The 13,484-nt window shown below is 40.5% G+C and overlaps 1 protein-coding gene and 1 pseudogene across 2 annotated transcripts; both read left to right on the top strand.

Moving 5' to 3' along the window:
• Nucleotides 1-2,154: 2,154 nt before the first annotated feature.
• Nucleotides 2,155-2,672, top strand: LOC309797775 (ferritin light chain-like; annotated as a pseudogene). The gene has a single exon. The product of its transcript is annotated as a ferritin light chain-like (transcript).
• Nucleotides 2,673-4,507: 1,835 nt separating this feature from the next.
• On the top strand, nucleotides 4,508-5,757 carry LOC309797774 (HIG1 domain family member 1A, mitochondrial). Its single transcript, XM_082646197.1, has one exon. It carries the CDS (start codon nucleotides 4,529-4,531, stop codon nucleotides 4,808-4,810), a length of 282 nt encoding a protein of 93 aa, XP_082502323.1. The 5' UTR covers nucleotides 4,508-4,528; the 3' UTR covers nucleotides 4,811-5,757.
• The last annotated feature ends 7,727 nt before the right edge of the window (nucleotides 5,758-13,484 follow it).

Genomic DNA, 13,484 nt, shown 5'->3' with positions numbered 1-13,484 from the left:
GTGGTTCAAAAGCTTAAGCAGTGGCACCTAAATTTGGCTGCATATTAGAATCATCTGAAGCACTTTTTAAAAACCCTCACACTGACTGTTGGTCATCCTAGACCAATAAAATAACTTTAAATCTCCTCAGACGATGCCAGTGTCTAGCCAGAACTGAGAACCAGCAGACTAAGCAGAAGGGGATGTTTCTACAAAGATTTCTTAACAATAAGTCCTTTCACCCAATCAGATTTACCTTCCCACAAAGGGGTAAAGAAGGCTAGATGTTGTCCATACTTGCTTAGCTTTAATTAGCACTTGTGACTTGCCCAAATCCTAGATCATGTTTCCCCTAAATTTCATGTTATTCCCTAAGTTTTTCAAACCCAGGGCTAAGGGGTTTGCCAGGATGAGATTTTAAGTGTTCACACAAGGGAAGTCCCTGGCAAACCAGGACAGCGGTCACTCTACATTGAATTGTAAAGCATCCTAAGTAACCCTGCCACTGCTCCCAGATACTAGTCTGTGCCAACCAGTGGAGAAAAGGCATTCTCCATTACTACCACGGCAAATGCTGCTGTACTTGCCTTGGCTACTCCCTATCTTTTCCAGGCGTCACTCCCCTTCACCTGCTGGTGGACGCTTTGGCCAGCTGACAATGCAGATATTTTCAAACTTTAAGGTGAATAAAAATCATATGGAGGGCCTGTTATAACAGAGATCACTGAGCCCCTCTAGAGTTGCTGATTCCATAGGGCTGGGATAGGGCCCTAAAACTTGAATATCTGACACATTATCAGGGGACGCTGGTAAAGCTGGTCAGGTTGTTACCGAATGCAGGTTCGTGTGTCTGAAGCACAGTGAGGCCAAACAAACCTAAAGGTTGTTCATGACATTTTTTTTTTTTTAATTCCGTATATATGTGTTAGCATACGGTATTTGTCTTTCTCTTTCTGACTTACTTCACTCTGTATGACAGACTCTAGGTCTATCCACCTCATTACAAATAGCTCAGTTTCATTTCTTTTTAGGAATAAAGACACAGACCTACTTGAGAATGGACTTGAGGATATGGGGAGGGAGAAGGGTAAGCTGTGACAAAGCGAAAGAGAGGCATGGACATATATACACTACCAAACGTAAGGTAGATAGATAGTGGGAAGCAGCCGCAGAGCACAGGGAGATCAGCTCGGTGCTTTGTGACCGCCTGGAGGGGTGGGATGGGGAGGGTGGGAGGGAGGGAGATGCATGAGGGAAGGGATGTGGGAACAGATGTATATGTATGACTGATTCACTTTGTTATAAAGCAGAAACTAATAAAAAAAAAAAATAAAATTAAATTAAATTAAAAAAAAAAAAACCTAAAAGTTGGAGTCTGGAGAAGAGAAAGGTTTATTGCAGGATCGAGCAAGGAGAGGGGTGGTCCGTGTTCCAAAACCCCTGAAATCTCCAAAGGATTTCAGCAAAGCATTTTTAAAGGCCAGGTGAGGGAGGGACATCCCAGGGCATGTGATCAGCTCGTGCACAATCCTCTGACTGGCTGATGTTGAGGCCACAAGACAGGTAACATTATCCATCCTTAGGTGCCAGAAGGTCTGGGGGCTACATGCTCATGATCATCAAAGAGTTCATTTCTTCCATTGGGTGGTGGTTTTTAGCATCTGAAAACTCAAGAAATATGCCTGAGATACTATTATCTGAGTACTTCAGAGAGAAACTACAATAGAGGATATGGGGGATGGGTCTGTCCTAGGAAGGCCCCATAGGGTACTGCTTGGTTACAAGGTGACCATACTTTGAGAACCACTGCTCTAGTGGCTTGGAATGTTAAGAAAGTAATGGAAGAATCCCTTCCCAGATCTAGATTCTAGTATCACCAGCTATTTTGGTGGGAGGAAGGGTAAGTTTTGTCCTTGCTTGGACTTCTTGTTCATTTATATCGAAGCCTATTTGAGGCAGTGCACTCGGCAGTCCTGCAGATCTGTCTTTTGCTTCAACAGTGTTTGGAATGAACAGACCCAGGGACGCTCCTTGCTCCAGCCCCCGACCACCCTCCAACCTTTCTTCCTTTTGCAACCTTTGGAATCAGACACTCAGCTATCCTCAGCCTCCAGGACAGGCCAACACCAGTTTTTGAGCTTAGCTCCTTATCACTGATCAACCACGAGTTCCCAGGTTCGTCAGAATTATTCCACCGAGGTGGAAGCCGCCACCCACCGCCTGTTCAACATGCATCTGTGGACACTTACCTCTCTCTGAGCATCTATTTCGACAGCAACAATGGGACTCTGGACAGTATGGGCCACATTTTTCGCCAACTGGCTGAGGAGAAGTGTGAGGGCGCCCAGCGCCTCTTGAAAATGCAAAACCAGTGCTGCGGCCGCGCCCTCTTCCAGGAGGCGCGGAAGCCTTCTCAGGATGAGTGGGGTAAAACCCAGGATGCTGTGGAAGCCGCCATTCTTAGGGAGAAGAATCTGAACCAGGCACTATCGGATCTGCGCGCCCTGGGTCCTGCCCGTGCAGACTCCCAGCTCTGTGACTTCTTGGAGAGCCGCTTCCTGGAGGAGCAGGTGAAACTCATCCAGAAGATGGGCGACCACCTGACCAACCTCCGCAGGCTGGCTGGTCCGCAGGCTGTGCTGGGCGAGTATCTCTTTGAAAGGCTCACCCTTGAGCCAAACAGGAGTCTCTGAAGTCCAGCCGCGTCTGAGGAGACCCTCTGGCGTCAGAGCTTCTGCCTGAAGCCCCGCTCTGCAGCCACTAGGCAGCTTTGTAACCGCCCTGGAGCCCTCTCCCAAGCCTTGGACCAAATGGAAACAGTAACGTTTTTTGCAGAAGGAAAAAAAAGCCTATTTGAAATACAAACACAACAAAGCGAAAAAAAGAAATATATACATATATTCACGTTCTTTTAACATATGAATTGCCCCACTTTATCTGTGTGAAATAAGTTTGTTCCCATTATTGGGCTGGTTCTCAAGCTTTGCTGCTCGTTTGAATTACCTAAAGAGCTTGGAAGAAAAACATTGGTGTCTGGGTCCCAGCCCCAGAGATTTTGATTCAGTAGGTCTAGGGAGGAGCCTGGGCACGGGGAGGTCTCAGAGTTCCCCAGGTGATTCTAATGTGCAGCAACTTTGTGAACCACCTCTTGGCTTCAATGCAGCTAGTCATCAGATATTAAATCTAAGACACATGGACTACTAGTGCGTGAGCTCTGTTGCTAGGTGTATTCCATTTTCTTCCTCCTGGAAGATTCGTGCCAGGGAAAATGATTGATAGTTGTGTTACTTCTCTGAAATGGATGGAAATTTCCAATTAGCGTGAACAGGGGAGGGTGAATGGGTGAATGCAATAAGGTGTATCATTTACGTATTGCCCTATGTGTATGGCTAGAAGCTTTTGCAACTGAGGTTTCATGCTAATGGTAATGCTTGTCCTCCTAATGCAGCTGTAAACTTTATAAGCCCATAGGTAGACAGCATCACAAAATATTTACCCCTCCCCACTGGCCCACTCTCAAGCTTCACTCCCGTTCCCCAATACACAAATGTGCATCAATGCGCTTGAGACCAATATCAACATACTGACCTTCAATTCTTCTACTTTGCAGCTTCCCTCTTATCAGGAGATGTCAGCATTTAGTGCAAGGACAAATGCTTGCCTCTTGAGGAGTAATGTAGACAAAGCCTCCAAGAGACAAATAGGCCTCAGGGAGGGGGAAAAAGTCTTTCAAAAAGGTTGATGCCCAGAGGAGGCATTTTCAGTCATCTCAGCTTAGAGGTCAAATATCCAAAATTAAAAAGGTTAAAAAAAAAGAAGAAGAAAGCAAGGAAGAAAAGAAGGAAACAATTTTCTTATCTCATAGTAATAAGGCAGTTTTCCTTAAAAAAAAAAGACTTAAGCCTTAAATTCTCTTTCCTAATCAAAATGTGCTTTTCCATCTTTAGACTATTCCTCTTATATCCTGTATTATTCATGATGTTTAATTCTTGAAATAGCACATGGCTGAAAACAGAAGCTAACCTCTTGTTCACTATGAATTAAATCTTCTTTTCCTAGGACCCGTCTACAATGTACAATTTGGGGTTGGCCAACATTATTTTCTCTGAAATACGTTACAGCATTTTGCCTTTTCAATATATAGTTATACAATACATTGTTAACACAACATATTTAATATAGTCAATATAGTAAATACAACTATAACACACATGATATGATGCCACTTTGGTGGTTTTCTTCATCCATGTAATTCTGAAATTTGACAGTATAGTTTTCATATTCTAATGCGCTGAGTATTACCTTTGCAAGGATAGAAAAATAAAATAAATTCATAATATTCTTGTGTGGTTTGCCCCTGGGGTGGATTACCCTAATGGGGGGATATTTGAGTCTTTCCCCAAGTCATTAAAAATCCTCCAGCGAGCAGCCCCTTGTCCTCTCCAGGGAGTGGGGGGAAAGGATCTTTAATCATAATAATCCTGGGGGGAGAAGCCGGTAGGATCCTGGGACGTCGTGCAGTTAGTTGTCTGAAGATTCTTCAATCACTATGTCAAGTGACACAGATGTTTCTCTTTCTTCATATGATGAAGATCAGGGATCTAAACTTATCCGAAAAGCTAGAGAGGCACCATTTGTCCCCATTGGAGTGGCAGGTTTTGCAGCAATCGTTGCATATGGATTATATAAATTGAAGAGCAGGGGCAATACTAAAATGTCTGTTCACCTGATCCACATGCGCGTGGCAGCCCAAGGCTTTGTTGTGGGAGCAATGACTCTTGGTATGGGCTATTCCATGTATCAAGAATTCTGGGCAAAACCTAAACCTTAGAAGAGGAGATGCTGTCTTGGTCTTGGTGGTGCTTGCTTTACTTAGACATCTCATATTGAGGTTATATGTTTATGTTAAAAATAAATTCTGTGGGTCGGACAATAACATAGTAATTTGAATATTGGCTTCCTTTCTTGTAGGCTTGATTTGCCTAGTGACTAGTTCACTCGCTAGGTCATTCAGGGGAGTCAGATTAGCAGAAAAACATGTCACTTTTAAATGCATTTGATAGTGGTACAGTGTCCACCTTCTTAAACTCTTCTGATAAAATTGCTTGTAAAGAGGACAACATGCCAAACCTGAAAATGCTCCCAGTTGTTGCAGAATATCATATGCTTTTGATGTAATGTAGGAATCCTATTTACCCCAGTTAATTTAACTCTTTCTGACTGCCTTGTGGACTGAGTACTGTTTTTAAGGTCTGGTTGGCTCTTGAAGGACCCTTTCAGAACACTGCACGGAATAATTATAAACCTCCCAGCAACTATGTGTGTGTGTTTAAACCAAACCTAAAGAGCTGGTAACAGCTGCTTTGAAGTAGTATCTGTTTCAGAATCATAGTTGTAAACATGAGAATAACTTAACTGTAGATCCCCGTTTAGCTGTTTTGTAATTGCAGAATTATAGTTTGCTGCTGTTATATTAGAATAATTTTTAAATGGCATTTTGAAATAGAAATGTGTATTTTAAGTGCTAATGCAAAGGTAAATGAAAAATACTTTTTAAATGTGTGCAGTCTGTTTATTTTCTCTGAAAGAATCATAAATGTTAAACTAAATAAATTGCCTGTAATGGAAGTGATTTATGAGCAAGCTGGTTTGGTCAGACACTATACAAACTTTGGTATACTACAGAATGCTTTGTTGTACTTGTGAAATTCTCTCGTCTAACCTGAATTTACATTCCATGGTGATAACATGGTAAATGTAGTGTTATTAAAGTAAGTGAACACACACACACAAAAAAATAATAATAATAATAATAATCCTGGGGGGAGAAATCTCGGAAATAAGACATCTGCTTCTGTGCCTTGTTGTTTTGCAGAATAGCAATGATTGCCTTAGCAGCTTCTATTGCCATATGTATACAATAAGTAAATGAACAGAAAATTGAATGAACGCATAAAAGAAGGATAAACCCACCCAGCTTAACAAACCCACTCTCTCACCTGCTGTGCCCTGAAACATGAAAGAAAGAATCACGGGATCATAAGGATTAATAAAATAACAGTCTCTGTTAACAATATTGACAGGAGGTATAAGGATAATTTGTCTGATGTGGGACCAACAGCTTAACTAACTGCTTAATTCTTTTTTTTTAAGGGCAATTCATTCATTTATTGTTTAAAGATTGCAAGACAACATCTGAATTTTTGTAGCACAATTTAAATGTTTTACAGAGTAAAACAGAGTATAAGCAGAGTATAATAGCAAAAACAATTAGTTTCCAGTAATATCTATATCTCTATTCAGAATTAAGTCTTCCACAGACATGTAACCTGGAAACAAAAGCCTGTTACAATAAGCAAAGCTTCAACGGAGTGGCTACTTTTCGGGCCAGGGAAAGGTTCATCCCTATAGGAGGATGATGTGCTATGTAAAATGGCTGCAAGGTCACAGCCTTGAGGGCGTTGGAAGTCTAGTATCCTATTCCACATTAAGTAGTTCAGGGAACTTCAAACGTCCGTTCATCTGCAACCAAGCTGGCAACCTTTAACTGCTATTTCAAGCAGGTAAGAAATAAATGAAAAGAAATCCCTACATTGATGTTCCTTGATTTACACTGTTAAATGGTTCATTAACATGTAATTCTGGCTAAGAATTACATTTGAGACTCCTTGCCCAGATTTTGGTTAACAGTACAAATCTTTCAGAAATTCATGTTTTTATTAATCAATAATTTGTCAGCTAGGATACGTTCAGGCATCAGCTGCAACTTCAAAATAGGTGCACTGCCTCAGCGCTTTGGAAAGACATAATCTAAAACACTAATAGCAGACAAAATATCTGTTACTAGACAGCATGTGTGCAGGACAGCAAGACAGAAACATATTCATATGTGCCGCGGACCAGCCTCAGAAAGAGGATTTCACCGCCCAGGGTCAGAAGGGACGGGGTAAGGAACTGAAGTAGCACCGACGAATGGGGTCAGAAGGACCAAGACAACTGATGGTTGCAAGGCAAGTTTTATTATGCTACAGTTGCAGATTATATAGACTAGAAAAGGGAAGGTTGCCAGACGGTGGTTTACATTATCTAATGACTGTCTCGGCTCAAGGTTAACTTCCCTGGGAGAAAACCCATAAACCCAGAATCATCCAAAATAACCTGCACGTGCAGGGTGGAGACAGATTGGCTTGTCTCATTTTCCATTCTTTCTGATTTCTGGGCCCTGGTGATTTATCTCCCATGGAATGGAACAAGGAGGGGAACAAGTAGGGACAGTCCCTTCGAGCAGCGGCGGCATGCCTGGCATGTCCATAGCCTGCTCTCAAGGCTGACTGCTTCCCACAGGTCCTCCTTTTTTATTTTTGAAGTTTTGCTGCAAAATAATTCCATGAACCTTAGTGCCGAGAGTAGTATACTGTTGCATGAGGATACGAAACAGACATGAGAAGATTATTATCAATAATAGGCAAATTATGGCCAGGGTAATAAATCCTGACAATCCTCTAGTAATCCACGACTAAGGGTTTAACCACTTTAAATGATCCAGTAAAGTTTGAATTACATCTTCTGGTGAAATATCATCAAGATGTGCATTTTGTATATCCTGAATTTCAGCATTTAATTTCTTAAGATCAAGACTAATATTATCTGACCAAACACTCAGCAGATGCATTTTTACTTCTTCCCATTCCCAAACACAGTCATTGTACTTGTAAGAAATAACACAAATCCACGTATACTTTGCATGACAAGCTAAACGCATCCTCAATTTTAATGCTGCCATCTGATCTCCAATCCTCAAAATTGCATTTTTAAATTCATCTAACTTGTTATTAATCTGTAAATCTATGTGACTTTGTAAAGATTAAGCAAGACTGGTATTTTGAGATAATTGATTAGCAAAGTGAGCATGATTAATACTCTGTGAAAGAGCAAGACGGGCAGTAGCCGCGGTAGCAGACAGAGCAGCCAAGGCAAGTAAACTTACTATTAGCCACCCAATAAAGCGTCTCCTTCTCTGCAAGGCTTTGGAGAGTTCCACCCATGCCTGTACTCCCGTATCTTCATACCAAGGTTCTCTCAGATGTACAGGCACCATAACATATATGGGTTGCCTTAGTATAAGCACAGATTGTGTTCCTGCAGAAGGGAACATACAACTGCTAAAAATACAATGAACACAGCTAATATTATATCCTCCTTTGGAAGAATTACCAATGTTAATAGAACCAATCAAAAGTGTATATGGAGGAGCAACACAAGTTATAACAGGTGTATTGGAATAAGTTAGAGCTAGTTTCCATATATCCCAGTTCTTTTGAAATGTGATAAACCTATCTATGATGGGAATAGAAGAGAGAAGAATTGACCCCTTGGTATGATCTGTAGTACACCATATTTGGTTATTATTCCAAGATGCATTGCAACATTCAAAATTGGATCCAGCAAAGTTAATGGTCATAAAAGGAGGAAATTGAGGTTTTGATTTTCTGTTAAGAATAGTAACCTTATGTCCAACTATAAGTATCCCTTGTCCTCCAAGTAAATGCTTCATACAGAAATAATTTCCTGAATCTTCACCTGGAACCTTGGCTATAGTAATAGCGGAATCCCGAAGTGGTGAGGCATATGAGATTCGACCTCTAATATTAATAGCTTGCCCATTTTTATACCGAATGATGGTATCCTTAAGATCCTCTCGTCGGCTGGTAGCCGGGCCTGTAAGAGTCATGTTGGTTCCTGTAAAATGAAGGTTCATGAAAGCAAAACAGTGTAATAAATGAGTGATAACATGTTTAGTAGCTTCTCGGGTCTGTGCTGTAGCACAGAGGAAACCAGAATAAGTATCAATAGTGACATGAACAAATTGTAATTTCCCAAAAGACGGGATATGAGTAACATCCATTTGCCATAAATGACTAGGTGATAATCCACGAGGATTAACACCATAATGTGGAACAGGAAGGTGAGGTAAGCACTGTGGGCATTGCTTAACAATTTGTCGGGCGGCTTCACGAGTAAGGGAAAATTCTTTGCGTAACGTAGCCGCCGACTGATGGTGTAAAGCATGCGATTGCTGTGCTGCTTGTGAAGCAGTTTGATCATAACTTACCATGATATGAGGGTGTCCAGGACATGGACCATGAGTATCAACAGTATGAAGATAATGAATGCAATACCGTAGCCATTCTTGACAGCATGACGAACGGAAAGGAGGAGGACGGTAAATTGGGATATGTCCTGCTTTAGGGAAAAGAGATTGAGGAGGAAGAGGAACTTTAACTTTATTTTTGGGAGGCAAACACACAGGATAAAGATCACGTGTAGATCGAGTTAAAACATCTGCAGTCGCATTAAGTTTAGACAATGGACCAGTCAAGTTAGAATGAGCACGGATATGCAGAGCTGCAACACGACCATCGTGGGAACGAATAAGCTGTTGAAGCAAACGAAAAGAGGATGATAATTCAGGGTCATTAGTATGTCCTCTGGTCGCAGTCTCCAGAAGAAATAATAAGCTGATAAGATAGTTACTATCAGAAAACAAATTAAAAGATATAGAAGGCAAATGTTTAAAAGCCATAATGACAGCATACAGTTCAACACGTTGAGCTGAAGTCAAGGAAGTTTGTTTAATGAGTTTGGTTCCGTCGTCAATGATTACAGTAGCCACTCCTGAAGAAGAACCGTCTGTAAAAACCAAAGGTACATGAGGAATAGGCTGTTGCCTAATTATAGAAGGAAAGATATAACAGTTAACTTTGTCGAATTGGATCAATTTATCAGCAGGGTAATGGCATTCCAAGGTACCTGAAAATCCTGCAAGAGCAAGACCCCATTCATTACTATGTTGAAAAAGCCAATTTTGTTGACTAACTGAATAAGGGATAATAATTTGAGAAGGTTCTATACCCAGAAGTTGTAAGCATCTAGTTCTACCTTGCATTATTAGCTTACTACTAAGTTCAAAATAAGGGTTAATAACCTTAGAGGATGTAGTTTTCATATGAATCCATTCAATAATTCCAACAGTTTGCCATAAGATGGCAGTAGGCACATGAGGTGTTGGACAAGCAATTAAAGAAATTGGCAGGTGAGTATGCATTCGAGTTAATTGTGCAGAGCTGATAGCTCTATTAACTATTTGTAAAGCTTGAAGTGCTTCTGGAGTCATAGAGCATGAAGTAGAAGGATCTGAGTCACCTTTAAGAATATCAAACAAAGGCTCTAATTGAGCAGTAGTAAGTTTTAAGGAAGGCCTTGGCCAATTAATATCTCCAAGTAATTTTTGAAAATCCTTTAATGTTTTTAAATTATCAACTCGAATTTGCAGTTTTTGAGGCCTAATGGTAGTGTTATCAATATATTTTCCCAAATAGAAAAATGGAGATTGTCTTTGAATTTTTTCTGAGGCAATGACCAAGCCAAATGATTGTAAGGATTGTTGTAAAAATTGAAAAGCAGTCTCTAATAAAGAAATATTATCTGTGGCTAAAAGTATATCATCCATATAATGTATGAGATATAACGTTGGAAACCTTTTTCTCACAGGAGTTAAGGCCTGAGCCACATAGTTTTGGCATAATGTAGGACTATTTGCCATGCCCTGAGGCAATACTTTCCATTGAAATCTCCTCATGGGTTCCTTAAAATTTAAGGAAGGCAAGCTAAAAGCAAAATGTTTTCTATCTTCAGGAAACAAAGGAATAGTGAAAAAAACAATCTTTTAAATCTATAACTAAAAGATGATAATTGTGTGGTATGGCTGTTGGAGAGGGTAGGCCTGCTTGAGGAGCTCCCATTATTAGCATAGTTTTATTAACAGCTCTTAGATCCGGTAATAACCTATATTTTCCAGATTTTTTCTTGGTAATAAAAATAGGAGTATTCCAAGGACTATTGGAAATTTCTAAATGCCCTAATTGTTCCAGTACTAATTGTTCTGCAGCTTCTAATTTCTCCTTTGTGAGGGGCCATTGGCCCACCCATACAGGGTCATCACTCAGCCAAGTAATTGGATCAGCAGTGAGTGGAGGAGAATCCAAGGCCCCTAAGAAAAACACAAACCTTGTCTATCATTTTTTATTTTCACATCAATAGGATAGACAGTTCCTTGTTGATTTGTTCCCAGCCCTTTTGTGGGAAGAAATCCTTGATCCAACATCATATTAGAGACTTGAGAATTTGGACTATAAAGTAATACTCCCATTTCTTTTAATATATCTCGGCCCCAGAGGTTTAAAGGCAGCCTAGGCAAAACATAAGGCTGGAAGTATCCTGAATGGCCCTCACTATCTTGCCATAATAATAACTGACTACTTTGCATAGGAGAAGAACTCTGTCCTATTCCTTGAAGTTCTGTAATAGTAGGACTAACGGGCCAATGTTTATGCCAGTGAATCTGTGTCATAACAGAGACATCAGCTCCAGTGTCTAACAAACCTGAAAAAACCTTTCCATTAATGGTTCATTTCCTTTCTGGACGTTCTTTCCCTACCTTCTGAATCCAGTAGGCAGCATTAGATGATCCAAAAGCCTTTGTGTCTCTCTTTTGATGTTGTAAAATTTGTCCATGAGGTACAAAGGGCAAAAGTAGCAATTGTGCAATTTTATCCCCAGGAGAAATCATTATTATATTTTTAATAGTTTGTGCCATGATTTTTATTTCTCCTTTGTAGTCACAATCTATGACTCCTGGCATAATAGTTAAACCCTTCATGGTGACACTACTTCTTCCCAATAATAGTCCCATCAAACCCTTGGGTAAAGGTCCATAGATGCCCGTAGAGAAGGCCTGAGGACCCATTTCAGGAGTTAATACATATCAGGCAGAGGTACTGTGGTCCAGTCCTGCGCTTCCTGCTGTTTCTCTGGAGAGCAAATATATGGAATGTTTTTGTTTTTGGTTAATGTCTGATTGATAGTTTGAGGAGGATACACAGACATTGCCCCTATTATCTGTTGGGGCCGGGGAAGGCCCCGGGAGGAGTTTCCCAACAGTGGTGTTCCATCCTTGTGGGCCACTGAGCGACAATCTCATGCCCAACGTTTTCCCCTATTGCATTTAGGGCATAAACCAGGGATTTTCTGACCATCTGGAGGGTTTTGAGTAGGGAAGGAAGGACCAGGGTTACAGTGAAAAGATCTACATTCTCCAGCAAAATGACCTGCCTTTCCGCATTTAAAACTAGTCTTTGTTCTCTTTGGATTGTTTTTAAACCCCACTTTAGTTAATGCTGCAGCCATAGCAGCACCCTGTATATAAGCAGGCCCAATGTCTGCACAAAGGTGAATGTAATCCTCCAATGTTCCCCGTTTTCTCCAAGGTCGAATCGCAGCCTGACATGCATTATTAGCGTTTTCAAAAGCAAGTTGCTTAACTACAATTGTACCAGTGAGTCCATCCACAATGAGCCTCCCCACCGGCTGTAACAATCTATCTACAAAATCAGCATATGGTTCATCAGGTCCCTGTCTAATTTTTGAAAGATCCTCAGTTTTGTGTGTAGAAGATAACTTCCTCCAGGCTTGTAATGCCAAATGATTTATTTGAGGATAAGCAACAAAGGGATAAGTTAATCGATCTTGTAAAGAAATATATGGTCCTTCCCCAATCAGCAGATGATAATCAACTGGAATATCATGGGTAGCATTCTTTTCTGCTTGTTCAGCAGCCCGTTCATAAAAATCAAACTTCCATATTAAATAATCTCCACCATTTAAACAAGCTCGTGCAATAGACTGCCAATCAGCAGGGGGAAGAGCTTCTCCTGTAATAGTGTCAACCATAGCAGTAGTAAAAGGAGCAGTGGGCCCATATTGAGCACAAGCAGATTTTAAATCTTTCAAAACTTTAAAAGGAAGAGCCTGATGCTCCCTAATAGCCTGTTGAGGATTATTAGGATCAGGTCTTTCCGTGACAGGACAACAGAAAATAGGATCTTCTCCTCGTTTTATTGCTGCTTGTACAGCACGTTGCAAGGGACTGAGCATTTTTAAAGATGGAGAATTTTGAGGAAGACAGTCCTTACTAATTTGCAGCTTTTGCACTGACTTATCTATTATAGCCATTAGAAAATCATCCTCAGGATATTTCTCTCTTTTATGTTTAAAAGCCTCATCTGTTAAGTCAAAATATTCCTCTTCATCTGAAATATTTAAATTGATTAGCTCTTTCGGTTTAGGAAGTGGCCACACAGTAGCTGATAATACAGTCTTTTCTTCTGTCAGAGGCTTATGTTTTTCTAACTTTACATTCAAATCAACACTATCATGAGAAGAACCTAAACATATTTTTATCAGATTCCACAAACTAAATGTAACAACGGCAGTATGAGTAGGCCCTCGAGACTCATAATAAGTTTTTAAATCTTCTCCAACTTTCTGCCAGATTTCTATGTCACAGAGCCGCCATCAGGAAACCAGGGAGATACATCATGGATATGCTGCAAAAATTCAGTCAACTGTGAGGTAGAAACTTTATTACCCCGAGCTTGAAGCATCAA

Source organism: Mesoplodon mirus (genome assembly GCF_964341445.2).
Source record: "Mesoplodon mirus genome assembly, contig: HAP1_SCAFFOLD_968, whole genome shotgun sequence".
Lineage (NCBI taxonomy): Eukaryota > Metazoa > Chordata > Mammalia > Artiodactyla > Ziphiidae > Mesoplodon > Mesoplodon mirus.
This window is presented reverse-complemented; position numbering and strand designations above follow the sequence as displayed.

What these genes read in the sequence shown, in the direction of transcription:
- LOC309797774 (XM_082646197.1), top strand. Translation starts at nt 4,529, where the DNA reads ATGTCAAGTGACACAGATGTTTCTCTTTCTTCATATGATGAAGATCAG.